This window comes from Ochotona curzoniae, unplaced genomic scaffold (assembly GCF_017591425.1).
Source record: "Ochotona curzoniae isolate NIBS_2020 unplaced genomic scaffold, NIBS_Ocur_1.0 contig_2321, whole genome shotgun sequence".
In the NCBI taxonomy this organism is placed as follows: Eukaryota; Metazoa; Chordata; class Mammalia; order Lagomorpha; family Ochotonidae; genus Ochotona; species Ochotona curzoniae.
In genome coordinates, this window is record NW_024465421.1 from 1107850 (window position 1) to 1135209 (window position 27360).

Genomic DNA, 27360 nt, shown 5'->3' on the forward strand with positions numbered 1-27360 from the left:
AGGTCCTTGGGCCAGCCTGTGAGAACTGGTCCTCCTCAGTGGAAAGCATGAAGTATTGTACAACGGACCTTGGTGCATACAGTGGATATCAGAGCCCATTCCAATGAGAACATTCCTGCAGACAACATCTGGTACCATAGCTGAGGAAGGGGACCAGAACAAATTGGACAACAATCCTAGCCAAATGATAACAGCAAAAATCTGAATGAAGAGAGACTCTAAGGTCGACTGTGTCAGCCAATGGAGATTTGGAAGGGTTTCCACATCCAATGATTGGCAAGATCAGCAGCATTTCAGAACCACTGAAACCACCTGGGCAGAACCCTTGGTGTGTGCATCAAATCAGGACCTTGGGTGATAAGATGGTGGTTTCCCATTCCCAGGTACTGGGGTGTTTGGGAGGCTGGGGATGGCTTCACCTCTTATCTCTCCCCAGCCCTAGAAAGAGGAAGAGGAAATAGAAAGATTCAATAACAATGATCACACTTACTTTTCCCATACCTGGAGCATTCCCACCCTGATCAACTATGTAAACATCATCTAAATGCCATATTTTTCAATCTTCGTGTTATTGTTCTCAAAACTAGGGTAGCGTGGCCTTCTCATGCAGTCCTGCTCAGCAATCAGCACAGTGTGCTCTCTTGTAACCCTCCTCCCTTGTTCCCAACTGTTGCAAACACAGGCAATCTGCTTTGGTCCATAACTGTGGGACACATTAGGTAGGACACCAGCTTTGGGATCAGTTCTGACCAGTGTCTTCCGCGTAGCTGCAACGTTGAGCCTGTAAGTTCCTTAATCTTTCTACGTCTTTTTTCACTTGGTGGATGGTAATGAAAATATGCGCATATGAGATTTGCTACGAGCACTAATGGAGGTGAGGCACGGAATACTCAGTGTAATGCTGAGTGTATGTAGGGGCTTAGTGAGAACTAGCATTATTCTAGTTCAGTATCCAAGGTACTTGTTTCTATTTGACAAGCTCTGCTTTCCTAATTGTCCTTCAATTGTTGTACTGAAATACCACAGACTCCTCTGGTAAGCCATTCTAAGGTGTTAAGCAATTGCACCCATGTCTTGGTTGTTTTAGCTTGGTCTAAAACAAAATTCTCTACTTTCTCATGGCTCTTTGTCCTGTTGTCTTCCAAAAGAAGGTTGCCTTTCCTAGAATTCTTTGATGTGTTTATGATTGAAATGAATTAATTCTTAAGTTGTATGTTATTTATTGTGTAGAAGCCTCTACACCAGGACAGCCACAACTTAAAATAGGTCAACAGGATTACAAAGCAGGAAAATAACCTTGCAAGTAAGTCTATAAGATTTTGTTTCTTCCTTTCCAGCTTTCTGTTTCAGTCTGAAATGGCAGAAAAAGCAACATGTACGCCTATCAAAGTGCCTAAGGATGAAGATACAGTTAAGTATATCTTTCCAATAGAACTTTGCACTGTGTATTCAATAAGAATGTATAGTTTCTAAATACTGAGTCATATGAGATAGATGTAGATACTAAGGCTTGCTTGTTGTGTTTGTACATGAATGAACTTTTATACTTTTTTGAAGTTAAATATCAATGATGCTTTAAATAATCTATACATGTTTCTCTTGAATCTAATGACTCTTGGTCATTTGAAAGACTGTTCCTTTTTAATCCCAAAAGGGCAACAAAAATTCCAGAACTTCTCAATAGAATAGTGCTATTTTGATGAGCATATATTTGTAGCTGTTATACTTTTATTTTTAAAGTTTTATCTTATTTGAAAGAGTGACAGACAGAGAAAGGAAAGAGAAAGAATACTGAGGCTGCCTGTACAGCCTATTTCTTCTGGACTCCCACCAGCATCTTGCTTAAATCTGTTTTCATGACAATATATGTTTATCCTAACCAGTACTTTAAAAATCTTCCAGTGTATTATTCATTACTTTGTTCCAAGGCCATCTTGACACTTTTACCTATTTTGTTATTACAACGGTTCACTTCTTGGTTTCAATTTCTCTGAGCCCCACAGGCTGCTCTAGCAAAATACCCTAGGTTTACAATATCTATATTAAAAAAATACATTGAACACAATTCTGGAGGCTACAGAGTCTGAGAGCTGGGCACCAGGGATGGCCTGTTGTCAGTGTGTCTGCACAGGGCAGAAAGGGCAGTTTCCAGTCCAGCCTATTTCATGAGGGCAGGGCCCTCATAACTCAATCGTTTCCCAAAAGGGAGTCCGCACCCCTTGACACTACTGCTGTGGTGACTATGGTTCAACACATGGATCTTTTGGGGACCCAGCATGCTCATGTCATAGCATTAAGCAATATTCCAATCTTTTATTAAATGACTGGGCAACAGGACAACTTGGTCTTAAGGATCAAAAAATACCATTTTCACATTATCATTGAACTTAAAATGACAGTTAAGAGAACAGGTCTTTTCAACTCCAGTTTTCACCAGCAAAAACTGATCTTTGGGTAACTTTTCCTATCAGCCAGTCTAGGAAAACCTGTGCCTTTTAACATTTCTGTACTTTCTTAAGATTTATTTATTTGTATTGGAAAGGCAGATCAGATTTATGGGGAGAAGGAGAGACAGAGAAAGATTTTCCACCCCTTGGCTCACTCCCCAGATGGCTGCAGTGGCCTGAGCTTAGCTTATCTAAAGCCAGGAGCTCCTCCTGGGCTCGCCTTGTTAGGAAGTCTGAGTCAGGAGCAGAAGCTGACAATCTTTGCTCTCCAGTGTGGGACACGGGCATCTTAAGCACTAGGCTAAGGCCCACTCCTTTACCACTATTCAATTTTTGAGTAACTTTAATTGTGGTTAAAAAAAAAAAAAACACACCTTTTCTTTTTCAGACTTAGTTATTTTATTTGAAAGGCAGATTTTTACTGGGAGAGAAAGAGACAGAGAGAGGTTATCTTTTATCTGTTGTTTCACCCCTCAAATAGCTGCCATGGCTGGAGATGGATCCGTTCCATGAGCCTAGAGTTTCTTCCAAGTGTTACGCGTGGATGCAGGGACCCCAGGACTTGGGCCGTCTTTCACTGCTTTCCCAGGCACATTAGTAAGCGGTAGGACTTGAACTGGCACCCATATGGGATGCTGGCACCACATGTGAAGGCTTAGCAGCAGCCCTGATAAAATTCTGTCATGTGGTATTGAAAACGAATTCTCTCAAACTTTCTCTCCTTTCGTTATTCTTTCGGACACCCTGAAATAGGTTTTAATATCATCTCTGCATGATGATCTTCATTATCTTGGGTTTTATTTCTCTAAAATGCTCCTTTTACTCAGTCTCTCAATCTTTAGTTTGCCTACTCTGTTTCCGTTTAACTCGTATGTGTCTGAGCGCTCCTCTTTGGGTCGCTCCCATCATTTTTCCTCTCCTTTCCTTTTGTTTCTTCCTCCCACTTTCCTCTAATTCTCTTTCTCTTTTCCACTCTTCCTCCATGCCCATTATTTCCTGGTTATTCAGGAAACAAGACAGTACCAGGAACTACGCAAAGCACGAAGTGACATGGAGTGCTTTAGTGTTCCCCCCCGCTTAGAGTTGAACATAAATTTCCCAATGAAGTTTTGATCAGCACAGGCAGGTCCAGGTGGCTGAATCCGTTTATCTGGTTACATGAACTTGAAATTTTTATATTGCCCTGCTGTATCTTTCTTGCGCTTGTACTACATTCCGTGTGTTGCTTTCTCTCGTCTTTGTACTTTTATTAAGCTTAACTAACCCCTGAGCTATGCATTGTAAATGTAACAATATGTTCTATTTAAATCTTTTGGATTTTACCCGGTTGCTTCGCTTGTTATGTTTTAAAGGATTGTTAATTTTGAAGGCAGAGTTACACACACACACACAAACACACGCACATACACAGAAAGAGAAAGAGAGAAAAGGACAGAGTTCTCTGTCTATTGGTTCACTATCCCAGTGGTTGGGGCTGGGCCAGGCTCAAGTCTTGAACTTGGAACTCCAGCCGCTGTATCTCAAGTGAGTGCCAGGTGCACTCAGGTCGTTAGTCGGCTGCTTTCCCAGCTGTATCAGCAGGGAGCTGGAGAGAAGCAGAGCAGCTAGGGTGTTATTTCTTTAGAATTTGAAACTCAAATTAGTTTTATCTTTTCTCTTCTCATGCTGAAAATACAGGATTATTTCTTGCCTTTTATTACTGATCAAAACATTTGGTTGGTATTGATTTTGGGGGGCGGGGAGGAACACAAATATTTTTGTTTGATTAATTACTATTTCTTTTAAACTATTTCTTTTTTAAAATTTTGAATCAATCCCCTATTAATCCCCCAAGCTCCCCCTCCCCTTACCTCTGTTTTTTTGGCTATCGAGTTTTTTTCTCTCTGTCAAACCTCTCTCTTTGCTTCCATTCTCAAAATCATCCTGCTACCCCCATGTCTTACTAGGGCAGTGGTTCTATAACTCAGCTTTGGTCTTTGACTTTCTCTCTAAGATGTTCTTAAAACCATTGCCTTTAACAATGCTTTTGGAAGACTTTTTTTTTTCTCCTACTATTCTTTGCTTACACAGCCCCGGTTACTGAACACTACCGCTTGGACAAATATCCATATTTTTTAGCTTCATCTTTACAATTCTTTGTTGGAATCTATCTTTCCAAGTTTCCTCCTTTCACTGTTTGCAAATTTAATGCCTTTAAATCTTTAAACTAGGCAATATCCTCACTTCTCAAGGACATAAAACCTACAATTTTACCTCTAAACTCGTTGCCCTATTCTCCTCTTATTCACAATGCTTTTCCTGTCCCCACAAATGTAACTCCAGCAGTCCATCTGCTGTTTTTGTATTATCCTCAATGACTCCATCCCACAGTCTATTTTTTTTTTCAAATTCCTAGATGTGGCCTTTTCCTACAATATTGGTACTTAATTCGCTAGCAATACTTGTTGCTAACTTCACTGCCGAAGGCTTGTGTTAGCCCTGAAATGGTAGGCTTTTGACCTAGAGCACTGGAGTATGAAAAACTTGTACAAACTCATTAAACCAAACACTCTCACATACACAGGAGAAAACAGAAGCATCAGTGCTGTTGCTAAGACTTACCAAGGTTGTTTTTTTTTTATTCAGCTACCTCTGCTCAGGAGCTGCAGGAATGGAGTACAGATTACACATCAGGGCTTATCGGCATGTGATGAGACCTTTATAATATATATGCTTTATAGTACACATCATTCCATTTTCTAGATGTAGTTTATATGAACCTGGTGGTGTCATGGGTGATTACAAAAATCCATGATAAACACTTAAGCTTCATGTGAATGCTTATGAAACTATCCCTTTAACCTATTATCACAGGTTAACACTGATTTTTTCCCCCATCTATTTATCCATCCTTTGCTTCATAATTTGATTTGTGGATGCTACAAAGGCACATTTAAGAGCAATATTCGATCGACCACAAATGGAACACTAGAAGACATCTGTCAAGTCATAGTAGTGGTGCTGCTTGCTCTGTTCACTCTGTGGGCAAGAATGAATTGCAAATGAGGCCAAGGTCTGTTCTTTCTTGATACAATAGTGGGTACATCAAGTGTTTCATCTGGCACCTCCCTGGGCTGCGGTTATAAAAGGAAGAGAATCTAGGCCAGGAAGGGCAGAGGAATGTTTGAGTCTGTTGTTGCTCTATTAAAATAATCTCTAGAGTAGAGACAGAATGTTCCTTTTCTTTGTTTCCCTTCTTTAAAAAAATCATACATAATTTTCCTTTTTTTTTTCTTGTATCTGGGAGAGTGGGGAGGAAGGGGAGAGGGCTAGTACCCAGGGATGTGGGATGGCTACCCAATGTCATCCCAGGGTCCCTGATGTGGTACATGTTGCAAGAATACTGTTTAAGTGGTTTTGATAGTTCTGAGGTGCTGTTGATTTTGTTGTTCCAAGGTTGAGGAGATTCTCCCATGGTATTTGCCAACATAGTCCACCTTAGAGTCTCCACTCGCCAACATACTCACTTCAGAGCTTGATCAAGAGAGCTGTCCAACGTGTTCTGCCCTCCATGGTTCCAGACTGCCTCCATGCACTGGTTGTCTGGTCCTCCATGAACATCTGGGCATGCCAGCCACCGCACAGGCCTCAGCAATGAGAAGACACAGTTGCAACACGTGCACTCCGCACCACAGATTCTGTGATTTTCCCTGCGGTTAGAATTTTGAGTCCAGTGGTCTAGTTGGAGGGAGTCCCCAAAGAAAGCTCGCCGGATGTGCCCCGAGATCTGACCCAGTCTCTCAGCCCCCCAGCAGTAGCCATAGATGGGAAGTGGAGCAGCTGGGATACAAGCCAGCGCCCATATGGAATCCCAGCACGTGCAAGGCGAGGACTTCAGCCACTAGGCTATTGTGCTGCTTTTTTTTTTTTTTCAATTTTAGGGACATTTATTTCTATCTGAAAGGCAGAGTTACAAAGAGAATCAAATACAGCTCTTCCATCTCCTGATTCATTTTGCAAATGGCCACAATGGCTGGGACTGAGCCGATTAAAGTGAGGAGCTAGGAGCCAGGAACTTCTGGGTCTTCCATATAGGTGCAGTGTCCCAAGGGCTTGGGCCATCCTCAACTTTTCCAGGCCACAGGTAGAGAGCTAGGTTGGAAGTGGAGCAGCTTGTATAAGAACTGGTACCCATATGGGCTGTCAGTGCCACAAGGTGAAGGATTAACTTGATGTACTGTTGTGCCAACCCCAAAGGTTTCTCTTTTTAAACTGATCACGAGTTTATTGTTGTAGAGTAATACACTGGAGTTTTTTGGGCATTTCCTTAAATGTTTATCTCTTTTATACTTAATTTTTAGAATTGATTTTATTTATTTTAAGTGAGAAAGACAGGATGAGGCTTCCCTTCTGTTGATTCACTCCCCCAATGTACACAACAGGGGAAATTAGGTCATGGCGGAGTTGGAAGGTTAGAACCCAGTTCAGGTCTGACACAGGTGAGGGACCCCTCTACTTGGGTCTTACCTGCTTTTTCCTAGGTAATCATTACACAAAAGTTGGAATCAAGAGTGGGTACAGAAGTGAAGTTCAGGTACTTGAGTGGCCCCGGAAGTGCTTTAGCCACTGAGCAAAAACACTTGGCTCTCCTTCCTTTCTTTAATCTGTGCTTTTTTTCCCTTCTCGCTCTCCTTCTAAGATGCTAGAAAAATGACCTCTTTGAATTTCATGGGATAAATTCAGTTTATTTATAAACAATGTTGGCAAAACGTATGCATCTGGGCCCATAGTTCTTTCTGTACAACTGTACTTACTTGCATGTTGTCTGAGGTATGATCATCAATTCTAATTTCCTTGGTGTAATATAGGTGTCTTTTTAAAGATTTCATTCCCTAGTCTCAAATCCTCCCTCTGCTTCCCTTCCTTTTGGTTTTTTATCAGAAAGAAGAGAATATCCGTTGCCTAACTACCCTTGGCCATTTCGGTTTTGAATGTTTGCCCTACCAGTTGGTGAACAGAGCTATCCACCAAGGATTCTCTTTTAATATTCTCTGTGTGGGTAAGTACCAACCCCCTTATTTGAATTTCTCAATGCTCGTTACAGCTTAAACCCCATTACATTGGTGCTGTTAATGTAAGATTATATCTTACTGTTTATATTGGTTTCCATATTTTTAGCCATGTGATTCAAATGCATTGTAGTCTGAACATGAGTGGTCTTCAAATTTTAATGCAACTTAGGTCCATTTTCTTCCTATACCTTGATAAAGTGTTTTCAATTACATCCCATCTCTTACACAAACCAATAGGTGCTACAATTTGCCCAACCCCATCCATCACACACTCAGCCCTCACATACATCTTTAGGAGCTGCAGTCCGATCAGAGTGATCCCCAAATAACTCCCACTGGGCCGATCCCCCAGCCCTGGTTTTTGTGCCTGCCAGACTGGTCTGGTCTGTCCCAAATCCCATTCAGCTTTCGCTCATATCTTTGGGTGCTCTTTATATTTTTTTAAATAGTATCTTTCAGTGAACAAATCTTATATGAATAGATATATCCATTGGATATAATGTGATGTTTTGATATGTTTATAAAATGTGGAATAGGGCCCAGCGACATGGCCTAGCGGCTGAAGTCCTTGCCTTGCACGCCCGGGATCCCATATGGGCGCCGGTTCTAATCCTGGCAGCTCCACTTCCCATCCAGCTCCTGCTTGTGGCCTGGGAAAGCAGTCAAGGAAGGCCCAAAGCCTTGGGACTCTGCGCCCGTGTGGGAGACCCGGAAGAAGTTCCTGGCTCCTGGCTTCGGATCAGAATAGCATCAGCCATTGCGCTCACTTGGGGAGTGAATCATAGGATGGAAATCTTCCTCTCTGTCTCTCCTCTTCTCTGTATATCTGACTTTGTAATAAAAATAAATAAATCTTAAAAAAAATGTGGAATAAATGAATCATGGCATACAAGTCACCTCATTTACTTATCAATTTTTATGGTAAGACCCTTGGGATTTACTGTTATTTTGCAATATACAATACAGTATTATTGATTGTTGTGACCGCTATGTTCAACAGATCTCAACATTTACTCATTTTGCTTGAAAAGTCAAATCCTTACTTCTTTCCCGTTCTCCACCATTTGGTACTTTAATCTGTGAGTTAAACTCTGTGGAGTTTTGAGGTTGTTTAAAGCACTGCAGAGATCAACCAGCTATCTTTTGCTCCGTGATGATGCATTTATATTTATTACAGGGGAGACTGGGATTGGAAAATCGACATTGATTGAAACACTATTTAATACGAATTTAAGAGATGGCAAATCTTCACATTTTTACCCAAATGTTGGACTTAAAGTTCAGACACATGAGCTGCGAGAGAGCAATGTTCATCTGAAATTGACGGTTGTGAAAACAGTGGGATACGGTGATCAAATAAATAAAGAGAACAGGTAAGTGTTTTCTTGTTCAAATTGGGCATTTTCTTATTTCAAGTGTTTTTTTTCCCATTTGTCCACAGATAAGATTGTGATGGTGTGCCTCCCCCATCCATAGAGAGAGCCGTAACATTTCCAGAGGTAGACACTGGTCATTGCTTTGCCTTAGGAAGTTGGATCCAGGTGCCTTGATAGAATGAGGGGAGGGGAACAGTTTACACGACTAAATGAGCACCCTGCCCTCTCAAAGCCCTCCAGGTCAGATTCAAATCTGTGGGGACTGCAAGATTAGCCCTCTGCAAGATCCGTGCTACACAGGCCCGCAGCAGCCTCTGCTGGCTTAAAGAGATGCTGCCTGCTCCATACTGCTAGCTAGGCATCAGGCTCCAGGAAGACCGCATGCTTTCCAGCTGTTCATTGCTGGCAATGTCTCTCTTGCTGTTGTGGGACTCTCCCCAGGGCTCCATGGTGGTTCTCCTTCTGTAAAATTTCTGCTTTTCTCCAGCTGTCTCCTGGGAATGCAGTTCCTCCACTTGTCTTCTGAAAGCATCCCATAGTCAACGTTAGCATGTCACTTTCCTATTCAGACATCTTGGCTATCCTGAAGTTCGTGTCTTTTTATGGGCATGCTATTCATCTTTCTAGTCACCATAGAAAATTATTTAGATTGTTTCCATGGTTTTATAATTGTTGACTGCTCTGCAATAACCACAGGGGTACACATTACTTTCTCATGTGTATGTAGCAGTTCTTTTGGATATATTCCATGGAGTGGAATTCCTGGGTCAATATGGCAGGTGAATTTTCAGTTGCCTGAGTATTCTCCATATCAACTTCCGTAGTGGCTGCACCAACCTAGATGCCCATCGAGGGAGGGCTGGATAAAGAAACTATGGTACGTCTACTCTATGGAACACCACTCAGCTACTAAAAAGAATGAAATCTCATCATGTGCAACCAAATAGTCCCAATTGGACACTATTAGGCTCAATGAAATGAGCCAATTCCAAAAGGACAGAATGTCATATGTTCACTCTAACATAAGGCAACCTCTATCCAAATACAAAACAAAAAGACACAAAGGTAAACTTACACTTTTAATCTCACAAACGTAGGATGTAATGGAGACCAGAGTACCAGGAACCAGAGAAAATCAACAGAATGAATCTCCACTACTGAATAAAAGTAGGCCCCCAATGAGATGTCTGAATATACCCAGACAACAAAATGTTAAACTTCCTACCATTGCATATACCAACACTGTCACCACCCATGTGACCTTTGTAAAGAACAGAGTACTGGAGTCAAAACGTCACCTGATGGACATTTGTTTTTTTTTTATTACAAAACACGGGGGACTATGGGGGTTGGGAAGAGACGGGGATGGGGAGGAGATGGAGGAAGTCTTGTACTTGCAAAATTGCAAAATGGAAATTAAGAATAAAAAGAAAATTATTTTTGGCATGCATTTTGCTTATTAGATAGTCCAAAACAGACTTCCGATGTTCTAAGTTGTAATGCTTTATGCTTTTAGCTACCAACCAATAGTTGACTACCTAGACGCTCAATTTGAGGCTTATCTTCAAGAAGAACTGAAGATTAAACGCTCCTTCTTTGAGTACCACGATTCTCGCGTGCATGTGTGCCTCTATTTCATCTCACCTACAGGGCATTCTCTCAAGTCCATTGACATCATAACAATGAAGAACATTGACAGCAAGGTATGTGTGATAAAGCTTCAGCTTTCAATGCTGAACGTTTATTTTGAGATAGTAACATGTCGTAGCATTTGAACGTAGCTATCTATCATTGAATAATATGTGAATGCGTATTTTTTTTTCTGTTACGGCATTTGTATTCATTGTCTAAGTTTGTCTTAACAAATTCTCAGAAACAGGACGGTTTAAACAATAAAAAGTATCCTCTCATAATCCTGCAAACTAAATCCAACATCAGAGTGCCAACAGGTTTCCTGAAACCTTTCTCTTGGTCTTCCATCAAAGGTATCTCTCTACACATTCTAGTTTTCCTTCCTAAGGACACTGATGAGACTGCATTTGGCTCTATTGTAACAGCAGTATTCAACTTTAATAGCTCCTGTAAATGTGTCTTCAATTATAGACACATTCTGAGATACTGGAGGTTTAGAAATTTAACATGAGTTTGAAGGTGGTAGAATAGTGACTGTGTAATAGAGACTGTCATATCCAGATATCAGGATACAATGCAGTATGCATCTCTACTTCCAGATCAAAGATGGACTTCCAGTGAAACTGTTTACTGTATCTTGACAATAGGATGCTGGATGCTCTGCCATTGTCCATGCCTGCAATGATGGACATATGACTGTTTATGAAAAACTACACTATAGTAATAAATTAGGAGAACTCGAGAGGGGGGTGTGGAGAGAACTTGGGGAGGGGTAAGAGAAATCCCAGGACCTATGGAACCGTATCATAAAAGGCTAATAACAACAACAACAAAAAAAAAAGTTAAAGAATTCAGTGTTTGGTAAATTTCATTTTTAACCTCTTTGTGGACATAATAAATATTGTAATAGTTTGTTAAAAGGAGATGCTGAAAAATCCACTAAAATAGAACGTAGACACCATTATTTGTCAATATTTAAAACAGTAGATGGGGGCCTGGCCCCATAGCCTAGCAGCTAAAAAAGTCCTCACCTCGAGTTTGCCAGCATCCCATATGGGCACCGGTTCTATTCCCAGCGGTCCCGCTTCCCATCCAGCTCCATGCTTGTGTCCTGGGAAGGTAAATGAGAATGGCCCAAAGCTTTGGCATTCTTCACCCACATGTGCGAGACCTGGAAAAGGCTTCTGGCTCCTGGCTGCGGATCAGCACAGCTCCGGTCATGGCAGTCACTTGGGGATCTTCAGATAGAAGATCTTTCTCTCTGTATATCTGACTCTGCCATAAAAATAAATAAATATATAAGACAGTATATTCACCATAGACATTCCAAAGAATCCTGCTTGGGCTCGGCTGGAGCCGCTGTCAGTGTGCAAGCTGAATCTTTGCTGATTCTGGCTACTGGTCCTATCAGAGAGGGTTCAGAACAAAAGAGATGCAGGAAGCGTTAGCTTGCTGTTCAGAAGCAGCCAATAAAAGCGCGAGTCTTTCTCTCAAAAGCTTAGGATGCATACTGACCTTCTTTTGGCAAGATGTGTATTCTCATGGCTTCAGGAAACTCTGGATGAAATTTATGAGCCCCTGTACATTTGATTAACTTTTGGATTATTTATGGATTTCTCATGCTTCAGTTTGAATGTATAGAAAATCATCTTACTGAATGTAGCAAAAAAAAAAAAAAAACCAAGCCATGCTACTTGATTGTATCCAAATAGAAGGTATATAATGTATATATAGGTGTCGTAGAGTTCATTGTGATTGCAAGAATATTGAATATTTGTTTCATTACATGCTACCTGTGACCTTGGGCAACGATCTTGAACTTTTTGCGATTAATGTATCAAAAGTGATTTCAAGGTTTTCCTATTTTGACGTATTTCTAGTCTTTGAAGCATGGATACATTGTGAAGTCTCATTTTCTTCATTATTTATGCGACTCTTCTGTCAATCTAGAATGATTCCACATAAAATGTTTAAAAGCATACAGTAGATTGATTTATTTGAAATGTGGAGAACGTGATTGAAGGATAGGTAGGTAGATAGACGACAGATAGGAAATCTATTCAATGATTTATTCCTAAATGTCTCCAATGACTGGACCAGCTGAAGCCAGAGACCCACAGTCCCATCTGGTCTCCTATGTGGACGGCAGCAGTCGATGAACTTGAGCCATTTCTGCTCCTTGCCCAGGCACATCGGCGTGAAGCTGTGTGGGAAGCAGAGCAGCCAGGACTTGAACCAGCACTCTCATATGGGATGCAAGTATTGCCAGTGGATGCTTAGCATGCTGTGCCACTATGTCAGCTCCCAAACACGCAATGTTTAAAATAGAATCAGGATAAATATAAATCCAACTGTCACCACATTGGTTTTCTTTTTTTTTTCTGCACTGATTTCTGTCTTTTTCTTTTTTTTTTTTTCAACCCAGCTAAAGAGAGGAAAAGTTACAAGGTTAGGTTCCATTTATGATAAAAATAATAGCTTTTGTTACGTATTGCTTTAGTTGGAACCAAATCTTAGTATATAATTTCAGGTGACATCAATTGAAAAAAAGTTATATTTTTATTCACATTAAGCACTTCCTCAATTTCATAATTGGTAATATATTAATTGTATGATTATCTGTGAACATAAAAGCATTTTTTTTTTCGGACAAAGGCAGGCCACCCAAGGACCCAAAGGGGTGGCAAATGTGCTATCTTCATTTCCAGGTTCCTGCTTTCAATAAGTGCCTTTTCTCTCTCAAGAATGAACTTCTGAGAAATTATTGCTAGGGACATTTTGTGTTTCTTTGTGTTTCAATGAGTTACTACCACCGAACGATGTCAATAGAGCTTTCTTATCAATCCAATCTCAATAATTTATTTTCAGCATGGACCTACCGTAGCAGTTGTCTGTTCTGCATGGCGGACGGTCTTGTGTTTAGATATCAACATTTGACAAAATTTTGGACAACTTTGTTTTAATTTTAAAGCAATGTAGTTTCAAAGTGCTTTAAGAAATTTGAAGCGAAAATTATCCATCTAAAACTGACAGCTATTTATTCTTTCCATTTTGTGGATTTTGATATTTGTCTAGCTATGTTTAAAATATCTTAACAGCGGTAAAACATGTTAGAATTTTGTATATTTTAATTTTCGACCAGTTTAGTTATTTCAATATAAATGTGTTGAGATGAGAATGGTATCATAGTAGAATTGGGAAAAAGTTCATAGGTAAAAATTGAAGCTAAAAATGCAAATATTCCACTTCGAAAGGGAAAAAAATGTCCTTTTTACATATGTAAATGAACATATTTATTAGAAAGATACATTTTGCACACACACAAATATTAACAGTCATGAAAATAAACAGTCTTAATCTCTTGTATTTTTGGGGAAACAAGCAAATCTATTTTCAAGGAGATTTAAAAAATTCTTTATTGATTTGTTTATTTGGGCAGCATCAGAGAGAGTCGCAGACAGAGGGCAGACAGAAAACAAGGTTGAGGGGGAGAGAGAAAAGCGTTCATGCAGTATTCCACTGCCCAGAAGGCCACAACAGCTAGGGCTGAAGCCAGGAGCCTGTTGGCTTTATCCATGTCGGTTGCAAGGCCAAGTACTTGGGCTGTCCACTGCTGCTTTCCCAGGCGCACTGCCAGAGAGCTGGTGCTAAAGTGGATTAAACTGGGTGGGGTTCAAACCTGAGCTCTGCTCAGGGCTATCTGAATCATCTTGGCCCGTTGTGTCTCCCGTTTGCAAGGTCATTTAGATAGCATGCAGGCATGTGAAAACGAGATACTCATCAGGGTGTCCTTACGGAGAAGACCTACAAGGGCAAAAAATCCTCTTCCGAAGTTTCGTTAAACTAGCTAGCTTTTAATCACTCAATCTAATAAAAAAATGATATTAATCATGAGAGAGTCTTTTACAGTATTACTTAAATATTATTAACCCCAGATGTGTTGGAAGCATAAGAGATTTTTAGGAGAGAAATAAGGTTGAAACTTGTAAATGTAAGTTATGATGAAAGAGGAATATTAAAAGGCATTAATGATTCTAGAACAGAATTTTGGAAAGAAGTTATGACTACCAGGGCTTATCGAATTTTCAGAGGCTGTGAGGTTATGTGCAAGCTATAGCATAAACAGCAAATCATTAAAGGTAATTTGGTTTGTCTTCTCTCTTAATAGGTGAACATTATACCATTGATTGCCAAAGCAGATACGATTTCTAAGAATGATTTACCAAAGTTTAAGAGCAAGATAATGAGTGAGCTGAGGAGTCATGGCATTCAGATATATCGTTTCCCATCAGATGATGAAACTACGGGTCAAACGAACTCCTCAATGAATGTAAGCTTCTGTTTGATTTTCCTGTGGGAATGTGGATACAAGTTATAAGTAGGAATATTAGTAATATGTTTTATTTACCCTTCATTATGACAAAAAGAAAATACAACATGTGTTTTTTTTTTTTCTCCAAGAGCTAATTTGAGGAAGGATTTTCTGGACCTTGAAAATGGTTTTCATGAATCGGTTTTGTTTTCACAGGCTTGGATTTAATTCATATGTTCACTGATGCCTGCAGTTGACCTGTGTGTCAATTTTAGAACCGGTTCCTCAGTAGGGGATACCCATATTCTTGATTTCTTATCCCACCTCCTTCTCACCTTCCTCCCCAGCCCTGAACAACTACTAACTTATGTTCTAGATTTCGATTTCCCTGTTCTATTTGTTATGAATGAAATATATTTTGTCGCATCTGGTTTTGTTCACTCAGAGTGATTTTATGTATATTACGGCATGCATCCCTGCTTTACCATTTTTTAAATGAACATCATCATTATATGTGTAGAGCACATTTTGCTCATCCATTCATCATTGATAAATATTTTAGTTCTTTGCAACTTTAGGCTGTTATGAAGTGTACCACCAGATTCTAATGTGGACAATTGCTTACAAGCAAATACTGTTGCTTTCTGTCGTTTAATCATTTGAACCACTACACACTGTTTTGAATGTGGCTGCTCCAGCATAAATTCGACAGTATTTCTGGTTCCTTCACTTCGTCTTGATTTCTGAATTTTTTATTTGAGCCCGATTAGAGGGTGCCATTGTGATTCAGGTTTATTTCCCTGATGCCTGGTCACATGGAGTGCTGTCTGTTGGACCCTTCGTCCATTTTTAAATATTGTGTCTTTCATGCATCTTGAGTTCTTTATATGTTTTTTTGTGCAGTTTCATGTGAGATATATGACTTGTTGCCTCCCATGGGTGCAGCTGAGTTTTCAGGCTCATTATCCGGGAACTGGATGAGAAGTGGAGCATCTGGGTTTCAAACTGGCATCCATATGGTATGCTGGCTTTGCGTGATGGCTTAACCTGTTATACCATAATGCTGGCCCCATATGCTTCTTGCTTTTGAGGCTTCTGTGTTTGGTGTCATATCTGCGACAGACCAGCTTGCCAGACCGGCTTGGCCAGGAGCAATCAGTCCGACAGGAGCAGGACCCCGGGAATGGTGGGCAAGGATTTGGCGAGTGACAAAGACATAACAACTCAAGGCAGTTGTATCTGAGTGCAGTTTGCAGAAGCAAAACATCAACTTATACACAACAGATTATTGCAAAGGGACATTCTCTTTGTTTATTCATGTGATTACATTGCTACAAACAATTATTCCAGGGAGATAAACGGGGCTGTTGAGAAAAGATTGTTCTCAGAACAATAACCTGGTGACGGACTGCGGTTGCTATTTCTTGTGGATGCAATTTGGCACCAGTTGCAGTTTTAATCAGTAAATGGTTAGCTCTCATTGTGCTTTACACCGGTTTTAATATCAACCTGACTATTTTTCTTAGTTTTTCTTCCTGTATGGTTTTTTTTTTTTTAAAGATTTATTTATTTATGTAGGATAGGGGTCTGGTTGTCACAGGCGGCGCCAAGGTTTGAGTCCAGACTTGAGAGCAGGTGGGAGCTGGCAAACTGAGATTAGCAAGGAATGTGTAATCCTCCTTCCCTCACCTCTCAAGCTGTTGCAAATTGTGCCACTCCCCCCCGAAGTTATGTCAAGCTGCCCCTAAAGAAAACTTTGTAATTGTGCTGCTCGAGGTCCACACTCTGCAACACCATGACGTAAAAGGTCTGTGCCAGAGCTCGTGATTGCTTCTGTGTAAATAAAGCGGACAGCTTTCTCGCATGGTCCACAATGGTCTTGGAATTGTAGTGGTCCGTTTCTTCTCTCTACGCCCATTTCACGCACCCTTCTTGAGCTCCGAACTCAGCTGGAGCTTGACTCCGGCACAATTCCATTATAACAACTTTTATTCAGAAACACAATCTTGATATTTCGATATCTGTATCTAAGTTCTGACAGATCATAAGCATATTTGAGATTATCCTTTCACATCTCGTTGAAAACCCACTCTTAGCAACAATTTTTTTTTAAAGATTTATTTATTTATTGGGAAGTCAGATATACAGAGAGGAGGAGAGACAGAGAGGAAGATCTTCCATCCCATGATTCACTCCCCAAGTGAGCGCAACGGCCGGTGCTATGCCGATCCGAAGCCAGGATCCAGGAACTTCTTCTGGGTATCCCACAGGGGTGCAAGGTCCCAAGGCTTTGGGCTGTCTTCAACTGCTTTCCCAGGCCACAAGCAGGGAGCTGGATGGGAAGTGGAGCTGCCAGGATTAGAACCGGTGCCCATATGGGATCCCGGCGCATTCAAGGCAAGGACTTTAGCCACTAGGCCACACCGCCAGGCCCTGCAACAATTTTCTTTCTTTTTGATTGTCATTTTCCTAGGTATTCTGTTGTACATACTCCATTTTTCAGACACAACTGACCTGGAAAAAGTTCCCCTTGTGATTCAGAAAGACCCCTTTTTATATACAATCGCGGTTAGAATTCATAGGGACATGTTTGATACTGACTATAAGCATATATTATGAAATTTCTGCATTAGCTGATTATTATAGTTTTAGTTGGTTTTAGCACTATTTTCTTATATTGGAGTTTTAAAATTAATTTGACTTTCATTTCCTCATATTGTCTCTGTGTTTCTAGGTAAAGATAACGTGAAAAGAATTATGTGTACTGAAAATCTGGTTTTTCTCCTTATTCCCCCAATGTGTCATCTTGCACATAGTTTCCAGCATGTACCTAGCCTGAGGTCAACGCTAGCAGGTCTTGGCTGTCGGCCCCGCTGAGCTCTGATGCAGTGTATCTATGCGCTAATGAAATGGATTATGACATTCTCACCTTTTAGTTTTTATAATGGTATCATGTTAGTATGAGAGAATTCAATGAATAACATTCTTGTTTTCTAGGCCCTGTTACCTTTTGCTGTGGTAGGTAGCACGGAAGAGGTCAAAGTTGGAAAAAGAATGGTCAGAGGCCGCGACTATCCCTGGGGAGTTTTGCAAGGTAAATGATACAAAAGATGAAGAAGAGCAGGCACCAGGATAACCAAGTAAAATGTATCCTGTGTCATCTGTAGCTTCAAAATAGTATTGTAATCTGAGAACTCTGGCTAACTCTTTCTAACCTGTCAATTAGCAGTCACTAAGGAGAAACAGGTTATATTTCATTTAAGCTGATGCAGTGCTTTCTCAGGAAGTTGTCACATTAGGCCTTGCATGACATATGGAGGTAAAGCGCCATCTTCTTGCTCATCCCATGGGTCCTGATTAGCCATACCTGTGTGTGTAGCTCATAGCATTCAGGATAGAGGGAAGCAATTTGAATTTGAGCAAAACAAAAGCATAAATACTGATGGTTACATGCGTCACATATGCACATACCAATGTAGATGATCTCATGCCATTTTATTGATCACAAGCATACAATATGACAAGCTATTTTTAAAACATTTGATCATAATTTACTTTTGATGAATTGCTCCATTCACAGTTACATTGGTTATTTAGTATCATGACGAGGTGAAACCATGTAACGTACAGTAATTTATTATCTCATTCATATACAATGAAGATTGGAAAAGGGCTGGTTTCTAACCTACTGGTTTCTATGACATTTTTAGAGTTTCAAAACTATGAAACATAGTAGAAACATTTTTAACATATTGCTGTATGCTGTACTGCGTCTAACATTATATAATATAAAGTAAGTTTTATGGTAAAATGTGATCACCATTTTATATACAGAAATGTTAAGTAATTTGTAATCCTTCGGAAATAGTAAACTCTAGAGAAAGTCACATGAATTTTTAACATGGATTTTTTTTTTAATTAAAGCATTTCTAATGAACGAAAGTGTATGTAGGTTCCATGTGCAACATATTTGAAATATGTATTTGTTTTTGAATGACTAGCTTTAAGTTAACAACATAAAAATGCACTCTGATCTTTGTAGTGAGAATATTTCACATATACTCAATATTGAATTTTTCAAGAATGCAGTATAGTAACAATAGACCCATGATGTACAATAATTGTCTTGAACTTTCTCTTTTATTTAACAAGAATATTGTATCCTTTGGCTAAAATCTTTTTTTTATCCAGTACTCTATCCAACTCCTGGAAACCATGGTTCTATTGACCATGGTCCACTTCTTAGTATTCTACATATAGCTGAAATCATGCCATATTTGCCTGTCTCTGGCTTATTTCAATGCTGAATGGCCTCCAGGTTTACCTGTTTTGTTGCAGATGACAGAATTTCCTTTTTTTTTTTTTGAGACTAAATGCTATTTCATTGTGCTCATTTGGAAGTGGAGCAATTGTGACTCAAAAGTGGTAATCAGATGTGCGATAGTGACATTGCAGGTGAAAGCTTAATTCACTGCTCCACAATGCCTGTCTAAACTACCTATTTCTGAAAGAAGTATGTGTGCTAGTAGTATTATATTACAGTCTGTATTTATCTTAAAGATTTCGTAATATTTGCTTCATATATATATATAAAAAATCTGATGTTGGACGTAAATATATTTAGATTTACCATATCCTTTAAAAATATTTTTGGATTGAAACGCAGCAAGACAGCTGTGCAGAGAGACCTTCCACTCTCAGATAATCACAATCGTTGGGATTGGGTTAGGATTACAGTTAGAGGCTGGAAAATCAGTCCAACTGTGCCTTGTGAGTGGCAGAAGTCAGTTACTCTACGTTAGCAGGGAGCCAGAAACTGACAATTGATATTCAATTCAAATATCTGCAGTGGCTGTTTTTTTTAAGATTTATTCATTTTTTATGGGAAAGGCAGATCTAGAGAGAGAAGGAGAGACAGAGAAAAAGGTCTTTCATCCACTGATTCACTCCCCAAATGGCCACAATGCATAGAGCTGAGCTGAACTGAAGCCAGGAACAAGAAGCTTCTTCCAGGTCTCCCACATGGGTGCAGGATACCAAGTCTTTGTGCCATCCTCAGCTACCTTCCCAGGTCACAGGCAGGGAGCTGGATGGGAAATGGAGCAGCCGGGATATGAACTGGTGTCCATATGGGATTCCAGCACTTGCAAGGGGCGGGTTAGCCAATTGAGCCATAGTTCTGGGCCAGCTGTCTTAACTGACACCTTAACCACTAGGCTAAATGTGTGTCCTGTTTGATGAAGTTTTTCTTTCTCTTCTGTGTGTGACCTCAAAAGAAGCAGTTGAGTTTTTTGACTAAGTATTGGCCATGTGATATCATGAATATCACAAGTGAATGGATTTTTTTTTTTAGCTAAAACATACATAACATAAAGGATTTTGTTATCAAAGTTTAATTTTCTTTAGTGAAATTAGAATACATACTTTATTAAAATTCTGGGAAGGACTTCAGAGTACCACGAAAACCAATGGTGTATACCAGTCAGACACTGATTTTACTATTTATTCTTTAGGCATTAAGTGTAAATAAAATTTGCTAATGTAAAAAACAGACAGTGCCTAACAGTTTGTATGTGTTAGTAAATCCACTGTCACGTGGTTAAAAGAACCATCGCTGTTAATTGCTTGTCCGTTACTCTAAAGGCGGTTTTCATTCTTGCGTTCTTTCAAGAAAGCTTCTTGAATATCAACAGTGAGTGTCATGGATTTTGTTTTTGTCAGTGGAAAATGAGAATCACTGTGACTTTGTTAAGCTCCGAGACATGCTTCTTTGTTCCAATATGGAAGACCTGAAAGAACAAACCCACACTCAGCATTACGAACGTTTTAGGTACTTCAAACTGCAGTCAATGGGTTTCAGCGATGTGGGCCCAGACAACCAGCCAATTAGGTGGGTACAGAAATTGCTGCGACAACTAGCTGGGTAATTGAGAACCACAGGGTGTAATGATTTGGAAATAGAAATTATTTTACTTCTCCAATTCTGACCCATCCTTGATCTTCTAAAAAAAATATTTATTTTTTTAGTTGGAAAGGCAAATTTTACAAAGAACAGGAGATGCAGGTAGGAAGATCTTCCACCCACTGGTTCACTCTCCAAGTGATTGTAACTGCCACAGCGGAGCCTATCCAATTCCAGGAGCCTGGACCTTCCTCCAGGTCTCTCACATGGGTGCAGGGTCTCAAGTCTTTGGGCCATTCACTACTGCTTTTCCATACAGGCCACAAGCAGGGAGCTGGAAGGGAAGTGGAGCATCCAGGACATGAACAGGCACCCATGTAAGAGCCCAGCAAGTGCAAGGTGAAGATTTAGTCACTGGACCATCACACTGGGTCCCCATCCTTAATTTAGGTTTATGAATCGTTATAAGATTTCGATGGAAGGAGTAGAAGAGATCGGATGAAATGATCCATTTTAAGCTGAAATATATGTATCAAATGTGTGTAGATATTGAAATATATCTAAGAAAAATGTTTCTTTGGATTTTTGTATTTATATGAAGTAATTTATACAAAGTAGAGGATTGGGGAAGAGATTGTTAAATATAATTAAAAGACCGGTAAGGGATACTAAGAAAGTTTGGTGATGGCAAGAGTTGAAAAGCATCAATGCAGTATTTTGGAAGCTAAGTGAAAAATATTTTGGAGGAGATGTCTTCAGTACTGGTACAGAACACTATTGTTGTGCTGTGACCCTAGAAGTATTTAAAAATTCTGGTACTCTTATACTCTATACATACTCATGTTACATATTGTGCTCCAATTTGTTTATCTTGTAATACAGAAATTATCCTATTCTTTTAATATACCCAAGAAAATAGTGACGAATGTCCTTTCATAGAACTAACCTACCAATGTATTTTTACATGTTTATTCATCTGGACAGATATTCTTTTTAGCTTTCAGGAGACCTATGAGGCCAAAAGGCAAGAATTCTATAATCAATACCATAGAGAAGAAGAACAGTTGAAACAAAGGTTTATGGAACGAGTAAGGGAGAAAGAAGCAGCATTTAAAGAAGCTGAGAAAGAGGTAGGTATTGCCATTTCAATGATTTATATCCGCTTTTCATGGTCTCACTAGTTTGGGGGTTAAACTCAAAGATCAGTTGATATTTTTGAGGATATGTGACATACGTCAAAAGTTACCCATTCTCCATGAAGGATTTAAATGTCAGTTTTATAAAATTATAGTTCTGTATGATTTCTAGAGCATTCGGGGAAATTTCACACATCTGACTTGCTGTGCTTGGATTAGGTTCCAAGCATTCAGGTGGCTCCAGTTTTGTAGCTTTACGGGTCCCAGTTTCCCCAGCAGAGAAATGGCTTGATGTTTCATACCTATAGCTTTCCCACTTTGGAATTCCATGTTGGTTGCTCTGTGCCCTGGAGTTTCTCCCATTCCTATTGCTCCACAAGACACTGCCCTGGTGGGAATTCAATGCAGTGGCTCTGTCCCCTGTCCAAGGGATAATGTCTATGAAGTCCTTTGAAATATAGAGACATTCATGGTTGCACAGCTCTTGCCTGCATGTCTACAGAATTAGTACCATGTACATGTTGCCAGAATCTTGACTCGCACCTTGAACAGAGATGTGACGAGTCATACCTGGTCTCCCCTGAGTGACTGCTGTGGTGGTCAGGGTACTTTACTGAAACCTGGGGAGTAGAATGGAGCAGAGTGATGAACGCTGAAGTCCCTCAGAGATGTCTCCAGAAATCTTGCAGTTAAAACGCTGGTTCACCTTGGAAGATGATTTTTAAAAAATTATATGCAGCACCAGCTTTGGGATGTTCAAAATCTTACTGTTTCATTCAAATTATAATTTCATTGTTCAATAATGTTCCTCATTTTTTACTGACTACAGCAAAGAAGTCATACAGCACTTAGATAAAATTAGATGTTTATTTTGCCAGACAATTTGGCTGGCATATACCTATTCAGATTTGCCCAGAATAATAACTTAGGCTGAGAAGGAATTCATCCGTGCTATTGCAGTTATACAACAAGGATGGACGTTAGTCAAGTTTTAGAAATCTTATTCCTTGTTTCTGTCTGAAACCTCATTAAAATTGCACTTACTATCTATATTTCTGTCCACCATCCTTTGGAATTCCTGAGAAGCTTCAGGTTTTCCCTAACTCTTTCCTCCTCCTCCTCCTTCTCCTTCTTCTTTTAAGATTTATTATTTTGATTGGAGCTGATCCAAATCCAGGAACCTGGAGCTTCTTCCGGGTCTCCCAAATGGGTGCAGGGTTCCAAGGCTTTGGGCTGTACTCTGCTGCTTTCCCAGGCCATAAGCAGGGAGCTGGAAGAGAAGTGGAGCTGCTGGGACACGAATGGCACCCATATGGAATCCTGGCTCATGCAGACGAGGACTTGAGCCACTAGGCTACCCACCAGGCTCAGTGCTTAAACTTTTAATACTGCCCCAAAGCTTGTATCTGCAGACTAATTACTGGAACTTCCATAGCTTCATAACCTGTGCCATTCTTCCTAGAAAGCTTTGCTGAAAATGGAGTAAAGCATTTATACAGTAGGGCAGGAGAGGGAGATTAGCATCTTGTTTTGGAGCTATGCGCCCATCCAACCACCGCCATGAGACCCAGCACATGTTAAAGTCCAAAGGTAGTTACCAGGTGTGCTCATGGATGGAGCTTCTGGGTTTGCTTGGCTTTGGGTAGAGGCCTGTGTTGCAGTGGGTTATGCTCAAGGCAGTCTGCCACTGTGGGCCTAGGATGGGCCTGGCAGGCACTCCTGGAGATTCACAGGGTCTAGTGGCTGTGGGAACCAACTATTCCCCAGATTCAGCAACAAGGACACTTCCTTTAACATCCTCCTCTATCCATGGGTACACAGCAGAGAGCCATGGGATTGCGTCTTTGGATTCAACGCTGGGCTAGTGAAATCCAGCATCGGGCCGATCTTACCGGTCTCTGTCCTTAGGCAAGTGCGTGTTGATAGAATGTCTAGACTTGCCCCAGCACTCGGCATAAGACTGAACCCTGGTGAGACAGATTTGTTTTGACGCGTATCACTGCCAGCTTCTTATAGACCTGGTGTGCAGAATACTTCATGACTGAGAGATCTGGGGATGACCCACTTACTGTCTGCCTGGGCAAGACAGACTCTGATGCCTTCCTACTTTCATGAGCAGACAGGAAAGAACCGTAGGACTATTCTGGGTCTCACTGCCAGATTGCTAAAACCTAACATTGTAGGATCATTGGGATAGCAGGTAAAGAACGAATATTAAGTTATTAGAGTCCAAGGGGGAGCTGAGAATGCAAGGGGGTATAAATAATATTCAAAGAAATAATGACGAAAACCTTTCCAAGCCTAGAGAGAAATTCATCTATCCGGGAATAAGGAAGGTCAAAGGTCAAATTCAGTCAAGTTTTTCCTGAGAAATAGAATTACACGTTGCAAGGTTAAACATAAACGGAGGATTCTCAGGGCTTCAAGAAAGAAAGAAATGAGCACACAAATGATTCACAATACATACGAGTGTAGACTTCTTAGCAGAAAACCTTCTGTCTGGGAGAAGTGGGATGTAGCGCCAACTAAGAATATCGTTCCTAACCCACTTTTGAGCTAAGAGGGAGAGATAAAGATATTTCTAGGGAGAAAAAAAAAATCAATTACCCTCACTGGATTTGTCTTAGAAGAAACAGCAGTTATGCTTCTCAAAACTAAAGCAAAGAAATGTTAATATAAATATATATATATATATAAATTCACAGATTTTCACATTAAATAGTAACTACAAAAATTACAATGCTGTGATATTATAAACATGGTATATAAACTACTCATGTGTTTAGTTTGAAGAATAAAAAAAAGTAATATCGACATTAAATTGCAAAGATATAGGCAATATAGAAAGTGGTAAAATGGAGTACCCCAAATTAAAAATGTGGGGAAGAGTGAAGTACCTGTGTTGAGTTTTTTATTAGCAATTCTAACCTCTTTGCTTTTTGATCAATTCATTCCCTGTCAATTTACTCCAACCTATAAAGAGAGGACATAGAATGAACATGAAAGAATGGAATAAAGATTTCTTGTAACAGTGAAAGAGTATCCTAGAGTATCCTATTTCAACAAGAGAAAATTTTAAAAGTAAAATAGAAGGGGAAAAATCCAAAATAGTGCAAAGAGACAAGGAAGGTCATTATATAATGCTAAATGGTTCAGTCCAGCAAGAGGAAATAAAAGCTGTAAATATTCACCTACTCAATGTCAGAGCACCCCAAGACACTAAAGCAAATATAAGCAGACCCAAAGGGATAGATAAAACCCCAGCACAACAATTGTAGGGGATTTGACACCCGACTTGTAGAAGTCGTTATCAAGAAAGACAATCATAACAGAGTTGTACTGTATAAATGTTGAACTTAATAGACAGTTGCAGAACGTTCCATCAAACAGCTACCGGATGCGCATTCTGTTTAACTCATCTGAAAGATCATATTGTGGTTCACAGCACATGTTTTTAAAATATCTCCAAGGAAATAATCTAATGGTGTGTATTTCACACTTTTTCATCACCATCAAGTTCTACCTTGTAGACTTGCATTGGCTATAGATGCAGAAGATTAAAATCATTAGAAAAGTCGATTCCTTAATTAAAGGTTTTGTATGTAAACAAAGATATATTTACACATTTTATATACTAGCTATTTGGCTAACTTGGAATTCATGTGTATGTTTTGTTGACATTAAATGAAAATCAGAGCCATGGAAATACTGTTTTTATCTCAATAAATTGAAGTGACCTACAAAGTAAAACAGAAAAGTGGCTAATATAACTCACCATTAGGGAAATTCAGATCAGTATCATATTGGATTATCACCTCACTGTTGTTAGAATGGCTATTTAAAAAAAAAGTACTAATGATGGTGAGACTACGGAGAAAAGGATATTTCTAGTTTGTGTCCTGGCTGCCCCACTTCTGATACAGCTCACTGCGTAAGGCCTTGGGAAAGCAGTCGAGGTGGCCCAAGGCCTATGGCCCCTGCACCCACAGGGGAGGCCTGGCAGAAGCTCCTGGCTCACAGCTTTGGATCAATTCAGCTCTGGCCATTGTGCCGTTTGCTGAGTGAATCAGCAGATAGAAGACCTTCCCTCTCTGTCTCTTCTCTCTCCGTAAAAATCTTTTTTAAATAAAATTAAAGAAATTTTAAGAATGAGTATTGGAAGTTGTTTGACAATCGTGAAAGACAACTATGTTGTTTGAGGTGTTGTGCCACGCTGTACTTTGAGTCACAACTGTACGTTTATTTCTCAGTTACAGGACAAATTTGAGAACCTTAAAAGAATTCAGCATGAGGAAATGATGAAGCTTGAGGAAGAGAAAAGACAACTGGAGGAAGACATAATAGATTTCTATAAAATGAGAGCTACCTCGGAAACATTACAGGCACCCATGTGCACCAACATAAAAAAGGACAAAGATCGTAAGAAATAGTGTTTTCTGCGGTGGGCATTTGGCACAGTGTTTAAGACACCACTTGGGAAATCCACATTCCAAATCAGGATGCCTGGATTTAACTCTGAGACTCTTTAAAAACATCTTTTTTCGTTTGAAAGGGAAAGTCACACACACACACACACACACACACACACACACACGCACACACACACAGTGAGCAAGAGAAACAGAGATCTTCAACCTGCTGACTCACTCCTCAAATGGTCACAAATCCAAGAGAGGGCCAGGCTGAAGCCAGGAACCAGCAACTTCATGCTGGTGTCCCATGTGGTTGGCAGGGCTTGAAGCAATTGGGTCATTGCTACAGTAGTGGGAAGCTGGATTGAAGGTAGAACAGCTGGACTAGACCCAGCACTCAATATATTTAGCCAGCATCACAAGGGGTGACTTCGCTCACTGCACCACAGTCCTCCAACTCCACTTTCATCCCAGCATCCTGATAGTGGCTACCTGGTAGACACTGAGTGATGCTGTTATACTTGGGTCCCCGTTACCTCATTGTGGCAGAATCTGTGTGGAGTTCCAGGCTTTGACCTGGCCCAACTCTAGCAGCTGCAAGCATTTGAGAAGTGAAAGAGTAGATGGAAGAGCTTTCTTTTTCTCTTTCTGCCTTTAAAATAAATACACACATACTTTAAAAACATTCTTACCATCTGTCCATTATACAGTTCCACTATTCTATATTCATTTACCTCTGAGATTGTATTCATAACATTTATCTCTGATTACAGTTCTAATATTTACTTTTTTTGATTTTTGTGTCTTTCCCAAGTAAACTGTGAACTCCTTCTAAACTGCTTTTCATTGTTGCTCTTACGTGTCATATCCTTAGGACGTTGGTCATAGATTAGCACAAAAGTATTACGTGGTAAATATCTCAAGATGAAAAAAAAAATCAAAGAAATAGTAAGAGACTTCAAAAAGTTTATGGAAATGTATATTCTTAAAAATCATAAAAGAATTTCAACTTTTTTGCACCAAGCGCACTTTTCCTCAAGTTTCATTTTCTATGAGTTCTTTGAGGTAACCTCTGGCATCTTTCGACATTAT

General features: G+C 39.9%; 1 protein-coding gene across 1 annotated transcript; it reads left to right on the forward strand.

Annotated features, from left to right (window-relative positions):
- Window positions 1-1356: 1356 nt before the first annotated feature.
- SEPTIN14 (septin 14) lies at window positions 1357-26439 on the forward strand. The gene is made up of 9 exons (XM_040973777.1): window positions 1357-1410; window positions 7368-7485; window positions 8676-8871; window positions 10391-10577; window positions 14675-14836; window positions 17816-17912; window positions 20540-20708; window positions 21718-21850; window positions 26107-26439. The coding sequence occupies exons 1-9, from the start codon at window positions 1357-1359 to the stop codon at window positions 26284-26286; spliced, it is 1296 nt and encodes a 431-aa protein (XP_040829711.1). The 3' UTR covers window positions 26287-26439.
- The last annotated feature ends 921 nt before the right edge of the window (window positions 26440-27360 follow it).